This window comes from Taudactylus pleione, unplaced genomic scaffold (assembly GCF_031769625.1).
Source record: "Taudactylus pleione unplaced genomic scaffold, aTauple2 ptg000207l, whole genome shotgun sequence".
Taxonomy (NCBI): Eukaryota; Metazoa; Chordata; class Amphibia; order Anura; family Myobatrachidae; genus Taudactylus; species Taudactylus pleione.
In genome coordinates, this window is record NW_028284609.1 from 4670159 (window position 1) to 4692774 (window position 22616).

The window sequence follows — 22616 nt, forward strand, 5'->3', positions numbered from 1 at the left end:
CACATAATGTAACATCTGATCAGCAACATTTAATGCTGGGGCCACAAGTAACATTAGAGTTCGAACAGTGCAATGTTCTCTTCTTCTTTGGGTTACAGGAGCCAATGGCCCACTTGGGTTCCATTGCTGACCCAATGGCACTAGGCTCTACACTAGTGGTTCCCAAACTTTTTTGAAATGTGGCGCCCTAGTGCATCAGCAGTATTTTCACGGCACCCCTAAGCCAAAAGTTTGTTATTGAGAAATTAATTATTTACATTACAATGACCATAAAGAATTTGATTTGGTGCTGGACCACCAACCTGAGGCACCCTTGCAAGTGTCCCGAGGCACCCAAGGGTGCCGCAGCGCACAGTTTGGGATCAACTGCTCTACACACTAAGAAGGTATCTCCGAAAAGAAGAAAAGCTTGGGCCAGTTGGGAGCATAAATAGGAACAGAATAAAATGGAGCCCTGACACTGTAACAACTGCAACCTGGTAATCTAAGGTAACACCCAAACCAACTGTGCACAATAATGCTAAAATAATGGTGAAAACCAGATTGCGCTAGTGACATAAACTCATGAAAAACTATACTTCTCTCAGTCGTACAAAACTGGCTTGTTGGTCTAATGTTCTTTACCTTGAGGGTGCAATTCATAACATGTAAAATATAAATAAGCACAGACCATAGTGTAACAAATTCACACTTAATTTATTCAATCACAAATTCTAATATTTAAAATGAGTGCAGTATATCAATAGTGATGAACTACACAACATAAAATATACATGGGATACAACTGGTTAAAAATTGGAGAATTACCAGATGCCCCTAGTAAAAGGGCCTGTAGATGTATAATTGGTGGAGGTCTCCGGAAACCTCTCGCAGACTCCATTATCAAGGGACCAATTCTGGATAACTACTCCACTGGATAATTATGTCACAATTCCACTGACGCGTATCGAGAGATATCACTCTCTTCTTAAAGGTAGTGTGACACTAGCTACCATGGTATGCTTTATATACCCTGTCTTAACTTCACATCTGGGTCATAGGTCGCTTTCAACAAAAAAGTAATCCTAAATAAATTATGTATCCCTGCCATGATACATAATACTTCTATATGTATGTTAGTCCTTGGATTAGAATTTGGATTCTTCAGTATTGATTTTATACTTTGCAGTGTGCTAATGCTATTGGAAAGCTTATCAAGCCAATCTAGATCTTCACCAGGGGAATCACTAATAGTAGAATCACTGACTGAAGGTCTATATTTTGAACTAAGCATGCTGAGAGTTGTCATGCACTGCCACAGTTTACTGTGTGATGGTGTAATTGTGAGGTTTACAGACCTGCTCCTTACTGATTTCTCTTTCTCAGTACTCTAGTTCAGCACCCAGATTTAATGGACAGTGTGTTTCCTTATTAGTTGCATATGACACAGCCCTTGCAGCAGCTCTAATCATTAGATTCCCAGTCATAGAAACATTGTTTATGAGGAGGAGTATCCAAATTTGGCTGCATTCAACTCCCTCACCTCATCCCTGCTGGGGTCTCTGCTGACTGACTGACTATCTCACAGATTCCTGGCTCTCCCAGCACCTCCTTCAGTCCAGCCTCCTCATGTAATGGAGCAACAGCTCTAAAGGACCCTGGACCTGCCGGCTAACTAACGCAGGCCTTCTCTGTTACCAGGTACCTCAGCTCCAACTTTCACACTTGTCTCAGCGTTATTTATAGCTCCTCTTGGGTTACCTTGCCAATCTCAATCAATTCACAGAGACCTCATTCTAAGAGTATAAAATATACTCCTACATTAACCCTCTCACTGCTGACATTACACACACGAACACATTTAAATACTGTATATACTGTATATGTATTGCTTGACATCATAAAAATTATACAGAACATTAAAAACATTCTTACCTCCCAAAGGTGGCCCAATAAGGACTGGGACACATTCCACGATGGTTACAAGTCCAACAGCACTGGAGAATCTTGCTGCTCCTACAATGTCCATCAATGTTTCAAACAAGACACTGCTTACCATGCCAAAGGCAAAGCCAAAAAACACTGAGTATATCACTAGTCCAGTATAGTCATTAGCAAATGGGCACAAAACATGGCAAATACCATTATACAAAATGGCAAAACTGAAAAAATATTGTATCTTTGGACGAATGTATTTAGAGTTTGCAACCATTCCCATGGTAGGTCGTGCAAACATATCTACAAAAGCTAGAATGGACAGTAGAAATGCCGATGAATACTGATCAATTCCCATGTGCTTAGCATAGGGTGCCAGGAAAACAATTGGAGCAAAGAATCCAATGAACATGATGACATTCCCAGATAAATAAATAAGAAACCCCCTGTGTTTAAAAAGTGATAAATCTAAATATTTGTTAATATGTTGGCAAAATGTCAACTTTGTGTTTTGGTTCTGAACAGCTTTTTGTTGCACCTTCTCCACATCTTTTTTTACAGGTCTAGGTCCAACTGGCCTCATGAGACTTCCAGCCACACAGCAGTTTAATAGGAGCCCTCCTAAAACTAAAAAACTCCCTCTCCAACCAAATTTATTGAACAGAAATTGATTAAGAGGAGCTAATGTGCTCAAAAATACTGGACTTCCTGCCATTGCCAGTCCATTTGCAATTGGGCGTTTTTTGAAAAAATACTTTCCAATAATTGTTAGGGAGGGCTGAAGATTAAATGCTAATCCAAAACCTAGAAGAAAAAAAATAAAACCTTGGTCAATCATAAAATGCATGATCAACAAACACTAATCAACATCAAACTATGAGCAAAAAAAGCTAATTGTGTAATGCTCCTGCATTAACCCTTTACTGGAAGATGGACATAGGACAAAAGTACGATGAGATAGGAACGCCTATATTTATTTATTTCCATTATACACATTATGTATTTGTTTATCCTAAATTACACTTATGCTATATTTTATTTTATACTATTTTCAAATATCCTACATTTAGCTATTGTGTAATTGGAAATACTTTTAAAATGTTTGCTGCTTCACATAACCAATAATCATCAATATTTGAAATGCCCATGTTAGATTCTGAATTAGTTGTGGACCCGGGGTGGTGACAGAAGTAGACACAGGAGCAGACTTAAATGAAAAAGTGGGGTTTTTAATAAGGACTGAGAAGACATGGGAGTGGCAATCAAAAGTCCAGGTATAGCACTAAAGTGCACTTGATAACTGTTGTGATGGTTAATGAACAAATGTCCAGGTAGTGACAGGCAGAACAGTCCAGTATAGGTATGGTGAGCTAAAACAGAATGCAGGCTTGATGAGCTGTAAGTGAATGCAGGTTTGGTGAGCTGTAGCTGACGCAGACAGAGGTAGTGAAGTCCAGCTGGGAATGAAATGAAGCAAGGTGCAGGGAAACAGCAGGATCAGGTACTCAGGCAGGTAGAAAGGTATATGGAGGAGGTAGGGGAATCCAGCAGGGTTTGGAGCAGGTTAGGAAAAGCAGGCTTAGGCAATGAATCCAATAGACATGTTTAAGCACAGGAACACTCTCTCTCAGCTCTCTCAGAGAAACATGTTGCACTGGCAATGCAAGGGAGCTCTGAACTCCCTTAAATCCCAATGCTCAGCCGTGAATGGTCAGAGAGGAGCATGTGACACAACAAGATAGGGCAACTAGGTCACCTGACCAGAGACAAGATGGCGGCACCCATGCCAGAACGGAACGGTAGCACCCCCAGGCCTAACCAGACCAGAGTGACAGTATGCCCCCATAGAACCGCTCACAGCCAATGCTCTTCACCAGGCACCACCGCCACCGCCAGATGCCCCTCGCCATAGCATCCTCACAGGTATTAACCGTCGACTACCATGCGGAGAGATCCTGGTCGTGACAGTACCCCTCCCCTTTATGGGTGGCCTCAGGACACCTTCTAGGCTTTTCAGGATAAGCCAAGTGGATTTTGTTGACCGGACTGGAAACAAGGATATCCTCAGCTTGGGCCCAACAGGAACTGGAAACTAAAAACCCCTCCTGGGGTACGAGACTTGAGGCCCCTTCCTGGGGTGCTAGATTTGAAATCCCCTCCTGGGGAACAAAACTTGAAGCATCCTCTCGAGGTATGGGGCTGAATACCCCATCTTGAGGCTGGACACTCAGAAATCCCTTAAGGGGCTGAGGCTCTGGAGACCTCCTTTGATGTTGAGAATTTAGAGACATCCTCTGGGGTTGAGGCTTTGGAGTCACCCCTCCTGGGGCTACAAAGGGCTTTCCAACAGGCAGTTGTAGATGTATAGCTGTCAAAACTTTTGCCCCAAGCATGGGTGTATTCCGTAGTGTTTCTAGACCACTATCAGAGGATAATGACCGTGAAAAGGCATCAGTCTTCGGAAGGCAAGACACTTGACATTCCACACTCCATGACAGAACCTGCATAGTGTTCCAATCAATTCTGGGGTTGTGCTTACACAGCCACAGGTATCCAATTATAACTTCATGGGAAGTTTTCGGTATAATGAAAAAACTGATATGTTCAACATGGAGGGCTCCAACACGAACTAAAACAGGTTGAGTTCTCTTAGACACAATTCCATTACAAAGAGATTTACCATCAATAGAGGTCCAGGAGACAGAATGATCCAAGGTGCGGCAGGGAATTTGTAATTTATCTGCCAACCGAGATGACATGAAATTCCCCGCTGCCCCAGAGTCCAAAAGGGCAGACACAAACACAGGGCTAGAATTAATGTCTAAGGCTATGGACAACACAGAGTCAATATGTTTAGAGGACGGAAGAATTGCTCCTAGCTGAGTGCATCCAGAACTAGCTAGAAACGGGACGCTCCCCGGCTTGCGGGTACAGGAAGCCACCAGGTGACCCGAGTCTCCACAGTATAAACAAAGGTTCTCTTTAAAGCGCCTCTGTCGTTCTTCATTAGAAAGGCGGGTATGATTTACCTGCATGGGTTCTTCCTCGGAAAGGGAGGGAGTGGGACGGGTAGGGGAAGGGAAACGCTTAGCTCTGTGTTTTTCATCTTGGCGCTCTCTAAAGCGTATATCAACTTTATTACAAAGGGAAATGAGATCACTAGGACTAGAGGGTAATTCACGAGTCACTAGATCATCCTTTAAACAATCTGATAGACCTTGCCAAAAGGCCAATGTCAAGGCTTCTTCGTTCCACTTGAGTTCAGATGCCAAAGTCTGAAACTGAATGACGTACTGGCTGACAGGATGGGTCCCTTGTTTTAACTTCATAATACTGGAGGAAGCAGAGGAAGTTCTTCAAGGCTCGTCGAAAATCCTCCTGAATGTTGCTAGGAACTCTGGGTAATTGTCCAGAAGTGGATCTGAATGCTCCCAGAGCGGAGAAACCCATTCTAGGGCAGAGCCGGATAACAAGCCACTTTGGTTCTGCATAGCTTCCAGGTTGTCCAAACGGCCAGCAATACTTCGGAAAAAATCCACTCCAGACTCCTGTTGGCCGGATCCATGGGGCCAGTGCAAACTGTTAGATTCTGAATTTGTTGTGGACCCGGGGTGGTGACAGAAGCAGACACAGGAGCAGACTTAAATGAAAAAGTGGGGTTTTTAATAAGGGACTGAGAAGACATGGGAGTGGCAAACAAAAGTCCAGGTATAGCACTAAAGTGCACTTGATAACTGTTGTGAGGGTTAATGAACAAATGTCCAGGTAGTGACAGGCAGAACAGTCCAGTATAGGTATGGTGAGCTAAAACAGAATGCAGGCTTGATGAGCTGCAAGTGAATGCAGGTTTGGTGAGCTGTAGCTGATGCAGACAGAGGTAGTGAAGTCCAGCTGGGAATGAAATGAAGCAAGGTGCAAGGAAACAGCAGGATCAGGTACTCAGGCAGGTAGAAAGGTATATGGAGGAGGTAGGGGAATCCAGCAGGGTTTGGAGCAGGTTAGGAAAAGCAGGCTTAGGCAATGAATCCAATAGACAAGTTTAAGCACAGGAACACTCTCTCTCAGCTCTCGCAGAGAAACACGTTGCACTGGCAATGCAAGGGAGCTCTGAATTCCCTTAAATCCCCAGTGCTCAGCCGTGAATGGTCAGAGAGGAGCATGTGACACAACAAGATAGGGCAACTAGGTCACCTTACTGGAGACAAGATGGCGGCGCCCATGCCAGAACGGAACAGAAGCACCCCCAGGCCTAACCAGACCAGAGTGACAGTATGCCCCCACAGAACCACTCACAGCCAATGTTCTTTGCCAGGCACCACCGCCACTGCCAAACGCCCCTCGCCATAGCATCCTCACAGGTATTAACCGTCGACTACCATGCCGAGAGACCCTGGTCGTGACAGCCCAGAAATAAATACTTAAATGGGTTTTCCTGGTAAATACAATGTTTACCTAAATCCCACACTTTTTATGAATGTTTATAACCTTTTTTTTCTATATTTACACTTAGATATCCCATCCAATCCTATAAACCCAGGTCTCCTGACTCTTTAATGCACTTAAATGTATATATTTGGTAGTACAATTTAGTTATTGTTGCTCTACAATGTACTGTCAAGTGAAATCACTTCCCATCCAACCTGATGGAGCTTGAGAGGTATTGCAAAGAGGAATGGGCGAAATTGCCCAAAGATAGGTGTGCCAAGCTTGTGGCATCATATTCAAAAAGACTTGAGGCTGTAATTGCTGCCAAAGGTGCATCAACAAAGTATTGAGCAAAGGTTGTGAATACTTATGTACCCTTGATTTCTTCATTTATTTTTTTAATTAAATTTGCAAAAATCACAAAGAAACTTTTTACAGGTTGTCATTATGGGGTATTGTGTGTAGAATTTTGAGGACAAAAATGAATTTATTCCATTTTGGAATAAGACTGTAACATCACAAAATGTGGAAAAAGTGAAGCGTTGTGAATTCTTTCCGGATGCACTGTAAATGATCACAATACATAATAAAATCTCCTCTACTGACTAATAACAATGATTCAAAGGAGACAAAAGTCAGCTCCTAGGTGCTATACATAAATAAAGCTTTGCCAAAGGAGCTGCCCCTTAATGTAAGACAGTGCATCACCGAAGCATTATATTCTCCCAATTGGACCTAACCACCCAGCGTGATACCGCCACTGTTTGCTGTTTTTCTCTTCACTTCAGTATTCCCCTACAGGCTGGCCATACCCCACTGGGACAGTTCAGTACAGGAGGGGGGGGGGGCGCTATGACATGCCCTTTCTTGGGGCACCATGACTCCACGCTACTCCTCTGCCTATAACTATGTATAAATACAAAGTGTGTGCAGAATTATTGAGGTCAGCATTTAACATTCAAAATTAAAACATTGCTTTTTTATATAATGCACTTTTCCATTGGCTGATAAACAACACAGGGCCTGATTCAGCAAGAAACGCACGGATGCGGATGCATGCAATCGGTTGCTTATTTCGCATTGCGCATGTGTATGCATCACAGTGCGCATGCGCCAACTTGTTATTGTGATTGGAACTGCGTTTGCAGAGGCTACGCAGACCCAGAGTACAGTGATTGACAGGAAGTGCCATTTGTGGGTGGTGGTCGGCAAACGCATGCATGCCTGTGCGTTTGGACGGCGTTTCATGGGCATGAATAATTAAGCCCTTGCAGTGACAAATGCAGCCTGAGGTCCAGTTGCACACAGGAAGTCTCGCTATATCTGCGGGAGGGTCAGGTCAACCACAATTGTTCGTATGGTTCCGATGGTTCTCTATGTTACTAATGTTTCCACTGTCTTGCCAGGTATAGAGGACTCAAGTAAAGGGAAGTGGGTGGTATTATGTAGTGCTGGATGTCTGCTTATTCTGCTGTGATTGCCGTGCGTATGCATTCATTAGCATATTATCGCAGCGCCCGATTGCATGCGTCTGCATTCGTGTGTTCCTTGCTGAATCCAGTGAACTAATGAATGATTATTTTTTGTTACTCACCACCAATAACACCAATGCATAGGTATAACTGAAGGACACTGTTGCAGAAAGAAGCTGAAATCATTCCCAAGGAGCATAGTAAACCTCCTGCTAATACAACTGGCCGACTGCCATACTTGTTTACAAGGATACTGCTTATTGGACCTATAGTAAAATAGTAAAGCAATAATGACATGAAAGCATTGCATTCAAAATGAAAACATTTGTATAGTTTTATAATTAAAAAGTTTCTTTTTTTTACATGTATAACTAATTATAAACCACAATATTATTAGTCACTGAAGGTCATTTTAATATTTGTATAAATCAATGCTACTGAGAAGATAAAGACATGAGAGTTATTAAGTAACATAATATGCAGTAAATGTGCAAAAATTGGAAGTGACCCGTCAAGCAATTGCCCACATTTTCTGACTTGCAGTAGCTAAATAAAAACTGATTGCTGATTGGTTGATTTGGGGTACTGCAGATTAAAAATTTGCTTTTAAATAAAATTGTAATTTGACATCAATAACTGATAACAAACTGCTCTTCACGCAGATACTCAAAGAATAAAAATTTGGTGATAATCCCTTTGACAGATGCTTTGGTAAAACAGGCTGTAAATATAAAACTTATTACATAAAAATTTGTGTGAGCATAAACAATTTAATCAGTGAGGCAGCATTTAAAGTTGGATGACATCCTAATATGCAGAATAATTTTACACATTTCTGTACTGCACATGTGGAACAAAAATGTGCCATTATATAAATGTGATCACCTACACCTGGGGAGGCAGAATGTGGAAGGCAAGCATAATAAGTATACTTATTGCTACATAATTTTGGCTCGTACATTCGGGAAAAAATGCATCCAACTGTAAATAGAGCCTAAATGTCTCCTGGCTATTATATTGCTCAAATTATATTTTTTAATTCTTAAAATTGGAGTTTTGAATATATTTTTTTTAATTTGCATTCCTAGAAGTGGGGTATGGGATCCCTACACTCAGAATGTCAATGGTCAGAATACCAACAGTGGCATCCCGTCAGTCAGAATCCCAACAAAATGTTGTAAGTAACCCTAACCCTTACCCTAGCCCTCTCCCTATCTCTAACCCACCTTTCCCACAGCCTAGCCCTTACCCACCCCTCCCACAGCCTAACCCTAACACTCACCCTAACACTCACCTAATGCTAATACTCACCATTGGGATGTCAGTGGTTGGGTTTCTAGAGCTGGGATTCAGATGCTGTTGGAATTCCAGCACTGGGATGCTGACCACCAACATCCTGACCATCAGGATGCTGACTACATCCTGTTAGAATGTTGCCCTGTGTAGCTACATTTAAAGGTGCACTACCATCTTGTAGAATTTTATTAAGGTGGGCTCTCTTCATTTCTCCTCCAGCCCCACTGCTTATGTTAGCAGGCAGGTGGTGGGGGTGGCATTTCTCCTCCTGAAACTGGAAGTGTGGTACTTGGCTGTAACATCATTGTCAAGAGCTACATTTTCAGTATAACAATGATATGGAGAAGCATAAATAAACAGTTTCACATGTAAGAAGCTGCAGACGGCTTCTCTATTATCTAGCAGCTCTCATTTGGGGGCATGCTGGGACAAAATAAACACTCACTTAGAGACATTATGTTACTCATTCAGTGTTTTAGATGGCCACTGCACTGCAGCAAAAGCAGTGCAGCTTATACAGTAGACCAGGAAGCGATGCCCTGGGGGTCGCACACCTCTGCCCTAGTGCATGATGATGACACCCAGGTCCCAGTGCCCATCTTCCTGCAGTAATAGATAATACTCGCTGTGCACCCGGCAGGTCCCTGGCTCGGAGGCTCCACTCCTCCTGTTCCGTTGAACAGTTTGCAGGGGAAGGAGATGTCGAGACATCACAATGTCTCATCCCTGGGAGAGTGTTCAATGGAGCATTCAGGAGGAGCTGCAAAGGAGCTTCCAGTCTGCAGGATGCCCAGAGAAGAAAAGAAGAGTAGTAGAAGAAAGTACAAAAGAGGAAGAAGACTGCTTGTGAGTAATAAAAAAAGATGGAGGAGGGGAAGTGCATTACATGTGTGTTGAATGCATATCCATGTCACTTGTCCAGCTTAGTCTACACACCTTTTCTATATGCTTTGTAGACACTTACTCATTAATTTCCCCACAAACATAGTTATCGCCGATTAGGGATATTTGTCAACCATTTCAAATAAGGATAGAAAGATGTATGGAGGTACAGCCTGGATGCAGTTTGTATGTCTGTTATTACTATGTAGCCATGCATCATTTATTTATAACAATTGAAGGGCAATATCAATGTTCCATTTGATGGACTCATCCCTATAACTATTTTTCCTGAAATATATCCTATGAGTATGATGAAGTCTCATCTCTAATGGTTGACATTCATTTTCAAAAAAGTAGATTTTATTGCAGTGCAAATGGAATTGTATCAGTTGTGTGGTGTAAACATTACAAATTGCTTACAGGAATGGGGAAACCGCTCCACCTACTGGACAAATGTATTAAAAAATAATAGTGGATTAATATCAGTATTTGTTGTGGGGGTGGCTTGGACCCAGGGACCCATCAGTTATAAAATGTGGTGTCCTACCTAATTTTTGCTGGGTCCCATCAGAGTTTTCTCTTCCATATGCCCCTTAAATACTCTTCAGACCTCCCCACATGCTCCTCAGATTGCCCCTTATCTGCCATCAGATTCCTTAATTTGCCTTTTGTAAGCCATCAGTCCCCTCCACATGCGCCTCATTTACAAATTGGTATTAAAACTGTATGTGTGTCCCAGGCCAGGATATATGAAGGGGCACCTGTGCTCTCTCTTGCCCAATGCACTAAAATGTCTAGTTACAGCTCTAGATGCCCACTAACCAAAGAAAGTGGTGGCCAACCCTGGCACTCCAGCTGCTGTGGGACTACATATTCCAGCAAGCACTGCCAGAGTTTTGCTATTAGGGAATGCTAAAACTGTGGCAGGGCATGCTGGGATATGTAGTCCCACAGCAGCTGGAGTGCCAGGGTTTGCCACCACTGCAGTCTAGGCTATCCACCTAGGACCACATAATGGTAGCACTGGTCCTGATCATATAAATGCAATAGTTGTGTTTTGCTTTTAACTAAATACACCTAACATGTAAACCTGCAGTACAGTCCATCATCAATATTTGTAAAACTTATTAGAAATTTTTTTTTAAAGTATCAGAGCTGAGAGCCGTAGCAAAATTATGGTTGAATGTATGTACAATAAATGAGTCATAAATGAATAAAAAGACAATGTAGAATAAGGTAAATATCCATTAGTTGAAAAGAATGGAATGAAATTTCCAGCCTAATGTACAAAAATATATATATAATATAATTATCATGAGCATGTATCATTTAAAATTGCAATGATAAGTCATCATATTGTGTAGGAAGATTCTCTGTCTATGTTTTTTAATATATCAAAATGTACATTGATGGCAATGCCCAATTGTGGGACTGTTCTCTGCTTGAACCTTTCCTATGCCAAACAAATATGCACTTTCTATGTGACCTCTGAAAAGTTTTAATAGACTTATTTTGTTAAGGATTCTATTGGTCTCGGTTGATGGGTTTAAGTTGAATTTACCTTGCATGCTGTGGACGTTTATAAACTCTGGAAACATTTCTGACAGGGTACTAATCAAGTGATTCACAAAGCAAATCTGTAACACTTTTGCACAGTAGACATTGATAAATAGAGCTCTTATTGAAAAAAAGAAAAAGAGAAGAATAATGTTTAACCACGAAATCGAACAGATGCGACACTTGGATGTTTCAGACACAATATAAAAATGCAGTTAGTAGGCTGATTTTCACCTTAAGAACAATAAAATTAGCATAAACTTGGGTGTTTCTAAAGCAAAATAGTGAAGAAAAATTATTAACTTAATTCACGGTAAAAATAATAATAGTAATAATAATAATACTAATAATAATAAACAGCACTATTTTAAGTTTTACCTTAAAGTTCCTTTTGAGTGCCTTTTTTCTAAATACTATATATATATTTATTTATTTAATTACTATTTTTCTATAGCTCCACCACCAGAAGCTCTACCCCCAGTTCCTGAACCTATTTTACCAGAAAAATTGCCCTGATAATAATAATCAGACATTACTGCAGTAGCTTCAAAATTATACATTTTCTTTTAAGCTTATACACACTACTAGCCCTACATCTAAAAGTACTGTAGGAAATATTGGGATGAATTTGGATATATTAAATTAAGGATTTAAATATTAAGATATAATTTCTATTTGAATTTGCACATAATTGACAAACAGTTAAACAATATCACTTAATGTTGCAATATCAAGAAATTAAATTGGAATTCTCATGGCATTCAGACAGATACTGTATTGCAGATATTGTTTAGGTACTTAAATTGTAATACTTCTAGTGCATTTTCTTAACAAAAAAAAACAGTCGATGGTAGGCGTCTGTCTGTTTGTTCAGGGTAATCTCAAGAACAACAGGACAGATTTTGATGCAATTTTCACTATTCTATAGAGCATTTGTAGAGAGAGGTTTAGGTGTATGAAACATTAATATATGACAAAAAGGAGGTGAGCAGTGACGATTTTAGTGAAGCAAGTCAATGAAAAAATTATCCCTGGTAGGCATCTATCTGTTTGTATGTGCTAATCTCAAGAACCTATAGACAGATTTTGATTGAGTATTCACTATTCTTTAGATCGTTTGACGAGAAAGGTTTAGGTGTATGTAACATTAATGTATGGCAAAAGAGAGCTGAACAGTGATGATTTTAGTGAAGCAAGTACATGAAAAATCGGATATCCAAGCGCTTTTTTTGCTTACACTGCCTAAACCATTAAAGATATATCACAACGATGGACTTTATTTTATACCATGTAGAGATTGATACATATCTGTTTTTTCCAGAAAATTGTATGTAAGCCCTGTTTACTGATACAACAGTTCAGTTTTTCCCTTCTTTTACCGTTCCAATTTAATTTAAGTGAAAAAGTATTCTTTCATTTCAAACAGGTCCAATTCCCAGTAAGAGTCTGCTTTGGCATGAGAATAAATAAAGCACAGAGACAGACACTTAATTTGGCTGGAGTTGACCTAAATGGAATCTGTTTTTCTCATGGACAACTTTATGTGGCCCTTTTGCGTGTCATATCAAAACTAAGGCCCTGATTCAGAGCCGGACGCTCTGACCAGAGCGCTCGCTCTGAATCAGGGCCCTCCTCCATTAAAATGGAGCGTCCTCCTGGACGCTCGTATAGCTGTGGCTCACCACCCACAGCATATACGAGCGTCCAACAAGATGGTCGCGATGGTCTTGACCATCACGACCATCGGACTTGCGAGTGAAACCCTGTGGTCGGGTTTCTCAACCACAAGCCCTGGAGTGATTTTGGCTCTATCATTCGGGCCGGCTTCAGACGGTAGGCGTTCCCATGGGAATGCCTCCATCTGGCAGGCACGCCCCGGCATGCCCACCAAAGGGGGCGTGCTGTCAATCAACATCGACAGCACGCCCCCTTTGGTGCGAGGCCCGGAGCGATGGAAAGTCCTTCGCTCACCGGGTCTCGCGCATGCGCACAACGGAGGGAGCTCCGTCGTGCGCATGCGCAGTGGGGAACATCGACCCACTTGCGAGCGTACTGCCGCAAGCGAGTGGGTCTGAATGACCCCCTAAATCTTCTCGTGTTGATGTCAGGTGGGAAAACGACTAATGTCATCTACAGGGAAATCTAATAAGACCTCGGTTAAAAAAGACTATCACGTAAATTCAAAATTGCTCCCATGCAAAATCGGGGCGGGTCGCTAGTTATTTATAAAACTATTTTCTTTTGTCTCATTTTCTGTATTTCTCACACTACTGGCGCTGCATACCTTGGGATAAATGATGAATGTTAGATATTTGTCAAAATATATTAGAGACTGTAAATCGTGATCCTTTTTCTGACTAGTCTGATATAATAAGATATTTTGCAACCTTTAATTATACAATAAAGGAAATACATTAAAGCAAAATACACCAATCACAAGCTTAAAATCTTAAGAGTGCAGAAGTTTAGTGAGAATGTTTTAAAAAAAAGCCTATATTTGTGTATCACTTTCTTCATGATAAATTTAGCAGAGCTTCAACACCCTTTTTATTGGAAGAACTTTGCTCTCTACACTTTGGAGTCTTGATATGATTGAGGTGAATTTACTGCAGATTACATTTTAGGTTTCATCATATTGGAAAACAAAGGCTGCAGTGAACACAGGTGTTTTTGATAGTTCTACAGCAGTATGTATATGAATGTCAGCAGTTTTGATAATACTGTACATCTGGGCACTGGTTGGAAGTCTGTTGAGCTTGTTGTAGCAACAATATTGGAACATTTTTTTTCTGACAGTTTGTGTGAGTGGCCAGTATGGTTTTAGGCTCTGCTCCAAATTTGTGACTTATTAAAGCAAACATATGTTGAGTCCTGCTAAGGAGAGTTATGTCTTCTTCTGCTATGCTAGTTACGAGGGTGGTTTGATAAATAAGGTAACAAGACCTCTCATTGTGTAAATTTATTCAACTCGTAGATATATGTATAATCAATACTATGGTCTTGGTAAAGGTTATTTTTCCACATTGTTCCCATATTAGTCTAAGTATTTGTTCCAATGGTACACCTGCATCTATCTCATCATGGAAGAAATCAGTGTCAAGCGCCTGAAGCCAGGACATATCCGAGTTACCCATGAACGATGTTGTACACAGTACCCACTGAGATGTTCAGTTCATCTGCAATATCATTAACTCGAATACGTTTGTCCTCCTGAATCAGCAGTGGCAAACGCAGGATTTCTAGAGGGGGGTTTCCAAATGCTTGGTTTTAGAGTGAGTGTGGCCAGTCCATGAAGAGGGCAGAATTCGTACTCAACCAGTTTTAATATGCGTCATACAAAGTGCAGTGTGTCATAATTCCAGCATATACAGGACCAGTGATCACAGTAAGCCATTAGATGCGGCAGTAGGGCCTTCCTATCTGAGCTGAATGGTTTTATTTTAGATGTAGGCACCATTCCAGACTATTGGAGCAAGTTCGGGAGCCTGGAGGAGAGGCAGAAGAACCTAGCACTACCCTGGACATATATGTACATATTGGGCTCTATAGCAGCACATCCCTAACAGTGCATGTTTTCCAGATCTCCTAGTTGGTGCACAGGTTATTTATTACTGACTGATACATGTTAAAAGATCCACAGGTGGTGCTAATTATTTCATTTGTGATACTGAGAAGAACATGCAGCACTAGTAACAATCTATTATATTACTATTTCTATTGTGGTCATGGTGTGGGCTGGGGAGGGGGGTTTCCAGGCAGACGGAAACCCCCCCTGCGTTTGCCTATGATCAGGCCTCCAATGCAGCACAAATTGTGCTTGACCAGGCCAGATTGCTGCTCATCTTGAACGTCTGTCCTAACGTTATCAAACGCAGTGCACCAAACCCAAACTTGTTTATGTGAGATGACGTTATCACTGGTGGAGATTTAGAATGAAATAGAGAACAATACACATGTGAGAGGTCTTGTTATCTTACTTATTGAACCACCCTCGTAATTCATAACTGGCATCTCTATTCAATTTTTTGGGATTTTGAAGTGTTTTTGGATTATTCAGAAAAAATTGTTGTGCCTATCATCTTTGTTGAGGATTGATTCAAGGTGCTTTGAGGTATGTACTGTAGTAATTCTGCCATTTACTAACATTTTCCTGTCAGATGTTTTGTCTGTGATCACAGTGAGGCAGTGCTGTGCTGCTTTTACCTCTGTGGTCTCTGGGCGAGCAATGGTTATTAGTGTGGAGAGAAACTTCAGTCATGTGATGTGTTTTGTCCCATTGTTTCAATGGGATTTGTTTGATTTTACCTGCTCATTTTAGAAAAAAACATTATTTGACTGCTAAACATCTAAAGGTTTGCAACTCTTGTAATAAATACTGCTAATAAACACAAATTCTGCTTCAACTCAATGGTAAGAAATACTATTGCTTTCTAAGTATTTATTAACCATTAGCTTAACTACAGCAAAATTACCCACAAGGTAATGATTTACTTACAGTACTTTAGCAAAAAGGTATAATGATGCTTTAAAGTGCATTGTTCTTTTTGTATCCTTGAAAGGTGGTTAGTGCACAGATTAGCGGTGTCATTACATTACACAATAACAGAAATGATTGCTCTGTCGACACCCAGTGTTCATTGTCTAACACCTTTATTATATAATAAATTACTGAGGCCACTGTGAAATTTGCAAAAACATTCTGGTCATGCAGTTTGCTGTAATTACACTAATGACTTGACTTTTATGACCTTTAGATACTTTACTGCATTCATTTATTTCTCTATGGAAATAAATAAATAAAACCTATGCAACAAATATGTGAAAGAATGGTAATTATGTTTATAATTTATTTCATATTGAAAATTACACTAAACCATCTGCTTGTCCATATGGTGTTATTGCTCATCCCAGAATATAGGTTTAGCAAACAATAAAATATTAATAAATGCCAACCAATAATGAAAACATAAACACGTAAACAATATGGCCATTAAAGTATTATAAAGTGTAACTAGTTACTCAAAAGTACACTGAATCCTATAAATTACATTTTCAGATATGAGCCATTAAAGTAAAATACTTGGTTTTGTGTTATCCTGACATTCCACTGAAGCTCTATTACAAAGTATTACCTTGGCATTCAGTGTCAGAACAGTGCCCTCATAGGTGCAATCCTGGGAATGCAGTAATTTGTGTCACTGTGCCTGGCCCTTTCCACTATATGAATCAATCATTTCACACAGACCATCACTGCAAGGCAAGTCTACCAAGCAATAAGTATTTGCTGTGTTTGGGAACACGTCACTTCTAAAATGACAGTCTTCTACACGGCAGTAAAAGAGAGCATGGTCTATTTATTTAGTTATGTATAGTGTAAATGTACTCAGTTTACACTTGTCTGACATCTCAACACCCAAGGACAGCCACAGTTAGCATTGACTAGAAGGATCCTGAACTACAACTCAGCAGCTCTCTAACTCAGAACTCCCAAATGCATCAAACCTCTCAGGACCCAGCTCAGGTCTCTCTTATACCTTCAGATCCCACCGCACACTATCTGTCACATCTTATAGATGATATTTCCAACCCCACAGGACACCAACCACACTTATGCATCAAAGGTTTATAACAATTCTGAATAGAGTAGACCCATCCGAATATGTGAGCCACTGTACCAGATTAGTATTTTTGCCAGATGTACTTACAATAGCATATAGATGTGACTTGACAATGATTTTAGTGAATGTTAAAGTTTAAATACTTTATTTGGACAGTACATAATATTATAATGTAACAAAGGGTCATATACACAAAAAATTATATTGTCTCGGCAGTTATTAATAAATAAGGAAGATATGTTTTCCAAATAAAATATAATTGCATTTGCACATGCAAATTAAATTAAATTACAGACTCTGGCCCTCATTCAGAGCCGCTCGCAAAAAGCGAGGGCTCGCTCTGAATGAGGGCGGATGCTTTTGTTTAGAAAGGTTGCCACCCACAGCTTTAGCGAGTGACCATCGGGGCTTGCGACGAGACCCTTGCGGTAGGGTCTCATCTACCGCAAGCCCCAGGTAGATTCCTGCTCTACCAGAGCAGGAAGCTCCCTACTGACATCACTGGTAATGTCAGTAATGCCGCCTACAAATGGCAGGCGTTCCTTCAGGAAAGCCTCCTTTTGTCCGGCCACCCCCCCACCCCGCCTACAAAACGGGGCGAGCTGTCGATCAACATCGACAGCCACCCATTTTGTAGCGAGCCCCGGAGCGAGAGAATTTCTCTCTCGATCTGGGGCTTGCGCAGCACCGTGCACACTCGGCACGTGCGCAGTGCCCTGCCATCGACCCGCTTGCGAGCGCATAGGCGCTTGTGAGCGGGTCTGAATGAGGGCCTCTGTTTTTTTCCCCTCTAAAAATAAAGGCAATCTCCTTCCTGCAGTAGTTGAAATATAAATGTGAAGTAAGTGCTGCAAATGGACCACAACTCATATAATAGAGACGTAACACTAATGATAGAAGTATTATCAGCTGGAGAGGTCAATACACAAGCAGCCAATTAGAAACAACTAAATAATGCTGTTGATAGTCAACATAGTCATTGTGTATTGTTGCCCCAGACCTACAGTGATTGTAAGGGATACATTGCTTATCTATTTAAGTATACATGTCTAATTGTGTCACAGTTATGTGAACACACCATTACAGTACTCAGGATGTCCCTGCTCGCCCTTGTTCCACCTTTCCACTTCTAAGCAGACACATGTCAACCATGTATATAATGTTATACGGACATACTGTATGCGCACACATTTTTTGTGTTAAAATTTACTACACATACAGTATTGGGGTTGATTCAATTAGCCATGAGCTCTGTGACATGCCATTGCAGCGGCATGAAAAAGCTAGTAACGGCACATCAACTTGCCCCATTACACTTTGATTTCACCAACCTGTATGGCTGCAAATAAAAATCTGTGATCTCGGGGCTACCATTAGTGTGCCATAAGCAGGCATTTACTTGCAGGGCAAGCTATCTCGTGGTTAATTTAATGAACACCTTTTAATACAAAATAATAGATATTTCAACTTCTAATGAACCTCAAGGAGTATTTCATTGCTGACCCTTTCTCTTTCTTTGTGTGCATAGTCATGTTGGACAGATTCATGTAGGTATAAAGCATGAAATAACAAACTATATGATTGATTTAGTTTTCTGGTTCCGAAAATGTATAGTAAATATTAGGTTTGGAAGCAGAATGTGAAATTTTCGGCATATGTCTTAAAATGTTCTTTGATCTTATTTGAATGTCCTGTCATTATTTAATTTCAGAAAATATAACTCACACATGTACAAGCATGTAGAGTTAACATTGTAATAATTAATGTCAAACAGGACATTATGGGAGAAATTTACTAAGAATCGTGTTGGTGCGATTTGGTCATTTTCATTGATAAACCCATGAATTTGAAATTCAGGAATTTTCTAAAGGGCAACTTAAATGTTTATCGCATGCTGAACACGACTTCGCAATACAAATCACAGCATATTACCATCGTATCAAACATCGTTTTAATAACATTGACATCAATACAAATCACAAATTTACTAAGAATCGTGTGGACCAACATGACCAACTTGCACCAAAATTGCAACGGATTGCACAAAATCAATAAACTACCAAATGAGTGGTGTGATTGAACGTGAAAAGCATTTCAATTAGGACACTCACAAATATGATGCTTATATGATGCTTGCAAGGCAACCAAGTCAACTGCTGCATTGTCTGTGATTCCAAACATGGCTCAGGCAGACTTTTCTGTCATGTGGTCACAGACATCGCTTTCATTTGGGTTGCACCAGCTGACTCAAAGGTTCCAGGAGCAAGAAAAAGAACTGTGGAATCAGCATTTAGGGATGCCGAAGAGCCTACCTAGGCCTAGGTTCTTCCATGGGTGGTTAAATCTCAATGCAGTGTCTAATGACAAGGTCATCCAGATGTTCCACCTCAACCACAACAACTTAGTTCACCTGTATAACCTCATTCAAATTCAGCTTGAACCAGACACTGCACTCATAAGTCATAACAGGCCTACACAAACTGCTGGCTGTTCTTCATTTTTGGGCTACTGGGAACTTTAAGTCAGTCACGGGGAAGGTGGTTGGAATATCACAAGCCACCTTCTCCCGCTACCTGACCCAAGTCCTAGCCACACTCAAGACCCTCTCCTACATCTATTTCTGCTTCCCTAGCCAGGAGTCACATTGGCTCAATGTCAGGTTAGCTTTTTAAAGCATTGCAGGTATGCCAAATGTCCTGGGTGCTATAGACTGCACACACATTGGTCTGAGACAACCTAGGGCTGGGCCCACATGTAAGAAAACAGACACCATGGAAATTCAACCAATTTGCATGTGGTTTGTGATGCAAAACAATGAGTCATGAGTGTTATGGTGGGCTATCCTGGCTCAAGTTATGATGCCTTTATCCTCAGTCACTCATCCCTCTACGCTAATAAAAAAAAATTGCACTTCCGGTTTCTGCAATGAACTAGAAACAGTGAGTTGTCATTTGAGCATGGGCAGTGCTGAATGCTGACTTTCCAATTACTAGAAAAGCCTTAGTGCTAGTAGGGAGGAGGCACAATGATTAGATGGAACTATAGGTTGCTACAGTGATCAAATGGAGGTCCGAACCAGAAATCGCTATTTATATTGTTTTTATACTGTTTATATACACAGTTTATATACACCTCCTACATATGATGTCAGCAGCACGTAGCCCATGAAGTACATCACATGCCATGCACTGGCTTGGTGGGTATATATGTGTGCAGATAGGCTGTCTACACACATATCTCTCGTTACTGTCATGGGTAAAAGGGGTGATATATCCAAGTTGCAAAAAGGGATGATTATTGGCTTTCGAGCCAAGGGTGGCAGTATTTCTGAAACAGCGCAGTTTGTGAACTGTTCGTGTGCTGCTGTGGTGAAGGGGTATCGTGACTGGATGAATGGCACCATTGCAAATAACTGAAGTGGAAACTGGTGAGCACCATGTGTGAGAGGTGAATATTGGCTACAAAGGTACGTGAGGGCCGACCGACACGCTACAATGGAGCAACTCACCCTCAAACTGAACCTGGGGCCCATCAGATGTGTGTCCAAAATGACAGTTCAGCAAACTCTGCTGCGTATGTCTTTCCTGAAGCATATTGATGGTCACTACACCTATGCTAACGAAGGTACATCGGTGGAAAAGGCTTCAATTTTCACGTCTGTATCGAAATTATCCTCGGCTGATTGGCGAAGGGTTGTCTTCTCCGATGAGTCACATTTTCTGCTTCATCAAACAGATGGACGTTGGCGTGTCAGACGAGAAACATCAGAAAACAAACACCCTGCAACCATTGCTGGAAGAACACAAGCTGGTGGTGGCAGCGTTATTGTCTGGGGAATGCAACATGTCACATGGCTAGAAATGTCAGACAGTGTTTGGACGAGCATGACCAAGACTTCCAAGTACTTCCCTGGGTCCCTAGTTCCCTGGACTTGAACCCAACTGAGCATCTGTGAGACCACCTCGATCGATGTGTTTGCTCTATGGACATTCCACCATGCACCCTCCTGAAGCTGTGGGATGTACTGCAGTCAGCATGGCTCCAGATACCTGTGCCAACCTACCAGCACCTTATAGTGCTGCTATTAGCTGGTGGTCATAATAATGTGACTCAACTGTGTATATGCTTATAGGAGTCATTTTCAATGTTTACACTCAGCATTTTTATAACTCAGAATACGTAATTGCTATATAACAATACCAGTATGTTTTATAGAAAATTGTAGATGTTTTATTGACACTAACCACTAATGAAGGGGTTGCAGTCAATATCCCAATTGCAGGGATTTCAGCGGTCAGAATGCCAGGGGCCAGAATCCCGACACCTGTGAGAATCCCAGCGCTGGCTTCCTGACCTCCAGAAACCCAAAGGTAAGTAGCAGGGTTAGGGGGAGGGTTAGCTTTAGGGTTAGGAGTTAGAGTTAGACTTTTATTACTGCATTTTAATTAGAATAAAAATTGGCATATTACACTATGAGATTCTCTTCTGTTTAATGCCGAGTGTATTTGGAGTTTCCCTTGGAACCTGCAGAAGGGAACAAAAAAACCTTTATACGCCTTATAAAAGCAGAACCTATGTAAGCATTAAAGTGATCATTGTTTTCTACACTATATATACATGTTGCCCCCTTTTTCTGGGAGTGCTGAGGCCAGGGTCTGCATCAATGGACACAGACTTCCAAGCCTCTCAAGCCACCAGGATCCGGTCAGGTTGCGGTAACTAGCACAGCCTGGCCAAAGAAAAAAAAATTGCGACCAATGGTCATGATTATTCCAATGGTGATTCCAAGCTGTGACAAAGGATGCAGCAAGGAGGTGTCTTTTTCCTAAAGACAACTCCTGCTGCATTTTCATTTGAGATTAATGGAACTGCACAGCTGCTTGTGTGCGGCTCTGCAACTCTGTCCATCTCTGAATCAGACCCAATGTATAATGCAGTGGAGATGTAATTTTTCATAAATAAAACATGTTTTTTTCTAAGATACTCACCAAATGGCTGTGCACATGGAGGTGTATGTGGTGTCTGGGGCAATTATTGGTTTTTGTTTGCCTGAGTGAGGCTGGAATGTTTTCCTTTTTGCCTGGCATATTGGCATGTGAAGATGGGCCTTAAAAAAAATTGTATTTTTGTTTGCAAGATTCTGTCTTGACACAAGACACACCATAAACCAGAAATGGTATTTACCTGTCTGATCCTCATCCTGCCTTAAGGGTGGGTGTGTTGATTTTCTTTTGACACTTGTACTTGGTCTGTGATGTAACATGTGAAAATAAATACATCAAATACTGTTTTTAAATATTTTTGACACATTTAACAAATATGCATGTAGGCTGGCAACATGTGCTTGGACATGCTTTGCAAATTATGAGAGATGGATCCTATGTAGTTTAGCCTAACTATTTAAATACAAATAATCAACTGTACTTTGTATAGGCATTATGTATACCTTTTA

At 41.0% G+C, this 22616-nt stretch overlaps 1 protein-coding gene across 7 annotated transcripts in view; it reads right to left on the minus strand.

The window, feature by feature from the left end:
* The window catches only part of LOC148517857 (monocarboxylate transporter 2-like), a 284753-nt gene that overhangs the window by 200987 nt on the left and 61150 nt on the right, over positions 1–22616 (minus strand). For all 7 annotated transcript variants that reach the window (XM_088478118.1, XM_088478119.1, XM_088478120.1 and 4 more), the window contains exons 3-4: positions 7934–8077; positions 1915–2718 (exon numbers count right to left, since the gene is read on the minus strand). In XM_088478118.1, coding sequence (XP_088334244.1) covers positions 1915–2718; positions 7934–8077 — 948 coding nt within the window. The remainder of the gene's footprint in view (positions 1–1914; positions 2719–7933; positions 8078–22616) is intronic.